The sequence below is a fragment of the Chrysochloris asiatica genome, unplaced genomic scaffold, assembly GCF_000296735.1.
Source record: "Chrysochloris asiatica unplaced genomic scaffold, ChrAsi1.0 scaffold00008, whole genome shotgun sequence".
NCBI classification, from domain to species: Eukaryota; Metazoa; Chordata; class Mammalia; order Afrosoricida; family Chrysochloridae; genus Chrysochloris; species Chrysochloris asiatica.
The window spans coordinates 123,439-130,179 of record NW_006408526.1 but is presented as its reverse complement, the minus strand read 5'-3'; the positions used below and the strand labels follow the sequence as shown (position 1 = coordinate 130,179).

The window sequence follows — 6,741 nt, the reverse complement described above, 5'->3', positions numbered from 1 at the left end:
CTTTATTTCTTTATTTTTTATAAGTGACATCATCTAACCCAATTACCTCATTCCTATCAGCAGAAAAGAGAAGAAAAGCAAGACAATCTCAAATGAAGGTCAAAGGGACTTGCCAAAGGTTATATAAAAAGTGGTCAAGCCAGATTAAAATTTAGGTTACCAAAATTCCAGACCAGTGGAATGTGATTCTATGAGGAGTGCGGATTAAAAGGAAAAGAGAAGTCGGAAAATGGTTTAAGCAGCTGATTCCTCATCCTGGTGTGGGTCTTTTGTAACGTGCATCACTTATTGAAAATGTAATTCTTTGTCAGAAATGTTATGAGGACAAAAGGAGAGGGCCTTGAAGAAGTTAATAATTGTTAACTAATAACTGGCTCCATTGTTGTATAGGTTGGCTCCTTTGCATACAGCAGTAGAATGGAGTGGGCCACAGACAGAAAAGGCCAACTGTCATTTTATCTGAGGCACCATCATAGGACAAGTGGACAGGGCTGCCCCTCAGGTGTGCCATGGAAGGGGACAGACAAGCACTGGATGAGAAAGGCCCAGAGCTCCATGTCTCTACCACTCCACTGTTCTCAAAGTCAGAAGAAAGCATATCCCCCAGGCTTCTAGCTCTGGCTGCCTCCCCAGCACAGTGAGGCAGAACAGAGCAGAAGAGAGCCTGCCTAGGACAGAACATGTACGGTTCAGTTACCAGGTCCTGAAGCCCTAGCGTCCTATGTCAACTCCCCCGCCTATACTGCTCCTCCTAAGGAAAAGCTTGAGGATGTGGCAGCTATGGTCTGGCCCAGAGCTGGTGGGAGCATGTGGGGGTTGGTGGGAGACAAGGGACTCTCAGGAATGGAATGGCAAGAACAGAGAAGAGCAAGAGTGGGTAGGATACTTTCCAGGATGGGGCAGGGCTGGTGAAGAGGCGAGCCACAGCCACATTGGGGTTGCCCTGAGCAGGCTCAAACCACGTCTGGATACAGTGCCCACTGCCACGGCGCTCCGGGCTAGCCTTGTAAGAGTAGTTCCAAATCTTCTCACACAGGTCAGCCGGGGTAGGGAAGTAATGAGGGAACGGGTGGCAGTGAGCCCCTGCAGGGCAGCGGTTCTTCCCTGTGGGGAATTGAGGCATGCGCAATTTATTCTCTGTGCCCCACCCCACTATTCCCATTTCACACTCCTAGCATTTGCCTGTGGGAGGAAAGGGCAGATTTACACCTGCCAGCCATTAGGGGACCTGCCAGAGGCCTCCTCCTTCCTCCCCTGCCCTTATTGAGCCCACTCACCCTGACTCCAGACCCAGCCGCCCTTCCAGTTGGACTTGCACGTGTAAGACGTGCGGCAATCAGTCCACCACCGCTCACAGTCCTCCCAGCACAGCGGCACGTTCACAATGCACTCTCCCTGCCCACGTGGGTCCACCTGGGCACCGGCACAGACACAGACAAGAATAGCAGCAGGTTAAACACTATTCATAGCTCCAATGGTACTTGTTCCACGTACCATCTGTACATCATCTATCACAGTTTATAAGGTATTATTTTACAAATGAGAACATACAGCTAATAGATTAAACGATGGGATTTGAGCTGAGTTCTTCTAACTCCCCCAAGCTGTCCTTCATCCTACTGTTCCCACTGGACCAGTCTCTCCCATTGGCCTCTCCAGGGTTGAAAGTAACTTCCTCCCCACCCTTTTCCTGTGCTGTGTTCACAGAGAGCTAGCATCCCCTCCTCCTCCTAGCATTCTGGAGACATCAGCAGAAGATCAGATGGGAGCTCAGACATTGTCCTCTTCTACCTCTTGTCTCCCATCTTGCCTTCCCACCTGGCGGATCCAAGGCCCCAGGTTTGGGGAGCACTCATAGAAGCAGAGGGTCTGGATGAAGTGCTTCTGACAACTAGGGGTCAGAAGTCCACAGTGAGTCAAGCTGAAGTTGTGGAGTGGGGATGCTTCCAGGTGGGCCTCCCAGCTGGTGTGGGCAGTGCAGCATGCATTGTCCTTCCAGGGGATGCACTGAGGTGGAGGAGGAAGCAAAGGGCATAAGTCTCTATGGTGGAAGGGGAGGGGTGTGCAGAATAAAACTCTCAGTGGAGGACCAGGGCTGGTGGAATCCCTTTAGACCAGCAACCCCTACGCTGATTGTGGACAAGTGCCATCAAGTCAATTCCGACTCTTAGCAACTTTATATCACCCCATAGGATTTTCTAGGCTATATATACTCTTTGTGGGACTGGATCATCATGCCTTTCTCTGGAGTATTTGAATAGTGGGTGTATTTGAACTGCCAAGCTCTCAGTTAGCAGCTGAGAACTTAATCACTGTGTTACTGAGGCTGCTTTAATGGTTGGAAGAGCCCTGACAATTTATCAATATTCACATCACAGGGCAGAAAGTGCCCGGCACACTGGCCTCTGCCACTGGTTGCTACTGACCCCTAGAAGCACCACTTCCAGGATTTTAAAACTTTGAGAGGTGGTGGAGGCTTTTGTGAGGAAGCAGGTAGGAGTCCTTATAATGCAGGTGAATGCGCTAGACTGAAAAGTCCATTTGAACCACCAAGTTGGTGATTCAACCTCACCAGTTGCTCCTTGGCATTTAACAACAACAGGTAGGGGCAGCCCAGCAAGAGCCAAGGAATCTGGGATTGCATCAAATGGGAGGATACATATCTCTGAGGAAAACTGGCTGAGTATGTCCTTGCTCACTCCACAACTCCTCCTCCCTGTTAGTTGTCTTTAGAAGCTTGTGGGAAGGGCCTCTTAATACATTTCCCTAGAGACAGCTGATAGGAGCGAAGGCAAAGTTTGTTTTAATCTATCCTGAACCAACAATGCAATTCTGGGGTCGCCATTTGACCCTGTTCCTTGTATGGAGCAGTTCAAAGATAGACACTTAAAATCACTGGACTCTTCTGGTCTGCCCAAATCCCATTCTAAGGAACCAGACAAGCCTACGTTGATGGTGGTTCAGAGACCATCTGGTATCTGAGTCTCCCCATTAACCCTAGACCACATCTGGTCTCCATACCTCCTCATAGAGCTTGTCTTCTGGGCCAGGCTCTCTCTTGTGGTGTTTGGTGTTCATGCAGACATTCAGCAGCTTGTCCCCACTCCAGATGGGCATGACTGTCCAGAGCCCTAGCAGAAGCCGCCACCACCACGGCATGGTCTGCTACAGAAAGGAGACCCATTCAGCTCATGGAGCAGGAAGGCACCCCATTCCCTCCCTCCACCATACCAGGCACTGAGGAGAGAGCAGAGGGCCAAGGCTCCCTCAGTTGACAATGACACTGGCTGCTTCTCAGATCTGAGGCAACATCATAGAAGGTGATGGGTAAAATAAACCTAAGAGACCCACCTCCCAACCATTGTATAGATGCAGAGACTGAATGCAGTCCAGAAAGGGACCATAGGAACCCTATGGTGAGAGTCAGGGATGGAAAGGGCCCGGCCCTCCCTGGGAACACATCTCTTTAGTTGGTGATATAAACCAGCTGCTGTGGAATCCATTGTGACTCATGGAGACTTCATGAACATCAGAGCAGAACTGCATTCCCGGGGTTTTTAGTGGCTGATTATTTGAAAGGCAGATCCACTAGGCCTTTCTTGCAAAGCATCTCTGGGTGACCTTGAACCTCCAACCTTTTGGCTAGCAGCCAAGTGTGCTATTTGAACCACACAGAGATTCCACTCAGTGAGTGGAATTCAAAGATTCAAAGCTTTGATCCTGGCCGACAATGAGCCTCGAAATGCTGGCTAAGTAAATGATTGTCTGTAACCAGATTCTCCAAGGGCCCAAAGGGTGACAAACCCAGTCCTGCTCCATGGAGTGCTAACCCGAATTTCAGCCCCTTTGAGGGGGTCCAAGCAAGGGCCACAGCTCCACAGAATAGTGCATTCCTCCCAGTTCCCAAAGTCCTTTCCTCTAAAGTAATCACTCTGCTTTCACCAGCTTCTTCTCATCTCAAATCCATCCTAAGCATGAGGCTGAAACCACTTTATTGGCATCTCAGAGCCAGGGAGCCTGGCCAGGGCCGAGGAGCCTTCTAAGAGGGGACTTCAAAAAGTTTGTGGGAAAATGACATGGAAAGATAATAGAATCACAAACTTTATAAAGCCCCCTGATGCTTCCAAAGCCCAATCCCATTACAGGAATGGGGAGGTAACAAGTAGTGATGGTAATTACCACGTAGTGATGGTAATGGGAAGGAACACCTGCCTCCAACACCCAGCCCCTGGAAGGACACAGTTTTTAAAAGGCAACCTAGGAAACCGGCTTCCTCAGCCCCACTTACCCTGAGGACCCATGGCTCCCCCAATCCCCCAGTCCTTGCAGGAGCCTTCAGTGGAGGCAGCACAATGAAGCTGAAAACTCCAGGCCCAGCCTGCGTTTTTATAGACCCCAAGCTTCTTCACCTTCAGAGCCCATTCTCAAGTCTAAATCTAAGGTCATTCTCTCTCCACAGCAAGGGCATAGTTACAAGGACATAAACAGACATTGAGTATTTTTTAAGAATCAGATATGTCCATAAGAGGAAAGGCTCTGGCCCTTCCAGCGTTCCCTCCATACTCACTTCCATAGCAGAGAGCAACTCACCTGCACACCGCCAGAGACAGAGGCTGAGGAGAACTGGCCTGTTGTGCCCATTTACTTCCCGTACCTGCTTTTATTACCCAAACCTGTTTCTACTCAGCCCAGGTGTAGAGCAGAACTCTGGCAGGCTCTACTAAATAGCATCTCTTACCGAAGTATGTGGCTTCTTGCTGATGGGAGAGGGTAGGTTCCCAATGAGTTGGCTTCCTCTGAGAAAAAGAGAACCCCAATAACAACTTGGATTCTTCTATCAGTAACCAAGTTCAGCTTTCAGCTCTGCTCCTCACTAGCTGCATGACCTTGGGAAAATTACTTAAACTCTCTAAGCACCAATTTGCCCATCTGTAAAGAGGGTTCGTATAGTAGAGACGTTGGGTAGATGACATTAGCATTGTTGTTGTTAAGTGCTGTCAAGTCGGTTCTGACCCATATGACCCTGAACAGGGTTTCTGAGGCTGTAAATCTTTATGGGAGCAGAAAGCCTCATCTTTCTCCCATGGAGCGGCTGGTAGTTTTGAACTGCTGACCTTGCGGTTCACAGCCTGATTTGTAACCACTACGCTACCACAGCTCCTTAGTGTTGTTGTTAGGTGCTTATAAAATCAATTTTGACTCAGAGTGGCCCCATGTGACAGAGTTGAACTGTCCCATTGGGTTTTCTTGGCTGTAATCTTTGTGAGAGCGGATCACCAGGTCTTTCTTGCATGGGACTATTGAGTGGGGTTAAACTTCCAGTTAACCTTTTGGTTAGCAGCTGAGTCCTTCACCACTGTGTCATTGTTGTCCTGTGAAATAGTCTCCAAGTATGCCCAGCCTGGCACAGAGCAAGTGCTCAGTGAGTCGGGGTTTTAACTTGGATTCTTTATTCTCCAGAATCTGTTTCTCTGCCCTGTCCTGCAGCTCTCCTTGTCCCTCCATCAATTCAGTTACCTGAGAAGGACCGTATGGTGTTTTGAGTAACAGCTTCCTCCTCAGCTCACAGCAAGAAACCTTCCTGCTGGAAAGTAGCCCCAGCAACACCCAACAGTGTGTGGTCTTGAGGGCCTAGAATTTAGATCTTGAGGGCCTAGAATTTAGATCTACAATCAAAACAAACCAACCAAAAAAGTTCCTCCACAGCCCAAAACAGGCCTTCCTTAGCACGAAGCCTCAAGAGCAGAGATGTAGTCCAGTAAAACATTCTACAAGTATTCTCAGCAGTAATAATCATGAAAATATCCTTCACCACTAAGGAAAGACTGTGAAACTTGAGAGAACTCTTAGGAAAGCCCCAAAGATAAAATACTATAAAAGGAGTCTCTTGCTTTGCCCATTTCCTGTAGCATATTTCCTCTCCAAAGGTGAAATAGCCACAGTTAAGGGAATTTTACCAATTATACATCAGAAATGAAAACAGAACATGGAAAGCATCTTTTAACAGAAGGAAAGAAAACAAACACGTTGTGTTGTTCAGCTGCACAGTGGATGTTCAAGACGTGTAATAATCACCCTGCTGGAAAAGGACATTGTCTATACATCAGTAATCATAGCTACTATGTACTAAGTATTTACAAGGGCCAGACATTGGGGTGTGCACTGTGTATAACCCTGCTCACTCCTTACAACAAACCCAGAGTGATCAGCCTCCAGGTTCTGTTAGGAAACTGAGGCTCAGCCAGGAAATGGTACCTGCCATTGAGTTTGGCGCCCAATTCAGGGCAACCCCATGAACAACAGAATGAAATGCTGCTGGGTCCGGTCCAGTCCCCAGGATGGGTTAGGGATTGGATCATTTTGATCCATAGGTTTTTTTTTTTTGTTTTTTTTTTCAAACTTTTTTGTGTGAATTGAGTGAAGGTTTACAGAGCAGATCATCAGTTTTACATTCAACAAATCACATTCTTTGCTTCATTGTAATGATTGGAATCCCTTCCTTGTACCAACAGTTCAAAGTAGTTCCCTCTGTTCACTTTGACTATTGCATTCCTCCCTGTGTCTCCCGCTACCTTCATCTTTCTCTGCTAACCTCTCTCTTGTATATTGCCTGTCCTGTCACCCGTGTTAACATGTGTCTACCCTGTAGCCCATGAATAATTTTCCCTCCCCCACCCACACCCCCCACTCCTGATCCATAGGTCTTTCACTTGAAGATTTTCAGGAATAGATCATCAGACA

At 47.9% G+C, this 6,741-nt stretch overlaps 1 protein-coding gene across 1 annotated transcript; it reads right to left on the bottom strand.

The window, feature by feature from the left end:
* Window positions 1-778: 778 nt before the first annotated feature.
* On the bottom strand, window positions 779-3,159 carry FOLR4 (folate receptor 4, delta (putative)). Its single transcript, XM_006833937.1, has 4 exons — window positions 3,022-3,159; window positions 1,819-2,007; window positions 1,278-1,413; window positions 779-1,104 (listed from the first exon to the last, which is right to left on the bottom strand). The coding sequence occupies exons 1-4, from the start codon at window positions 3,157-3,159 to the stop codon at window positions 779-781; spliced, it is 789 nt and encodes a 262-aa protein (XP_006834000.1).
* Window positions 3,160-6,741: the final 3,582 nt, after the last annotated feature.

Excerpts from the sequence above, each read along its gene's own strand:
- FOLR4 (XM_006833937.1), bottom strand. The coding sequence starts at position 3,159 with ATGCCGTGGTGGTGGCGGCTTCTGCTAGGGCTCTGGACAGTCATGCCC. Across the intron at positions 2,008-3,021 it reads AAGACAAGCTCTATGAGGAG|TGCATCCCCTGGAAGGACAA; the intron begins GTATGGAGACCA and ends CCTCCACCTCAG. Across the intron at positions 1,414-1,818 it reads TGGGGCCTTGGATCCGCCAG|GTGGACCCACGTGGGCAGGG; the intron begins GTGGGAAGGCAA and ends GCCGGTGCCCAG.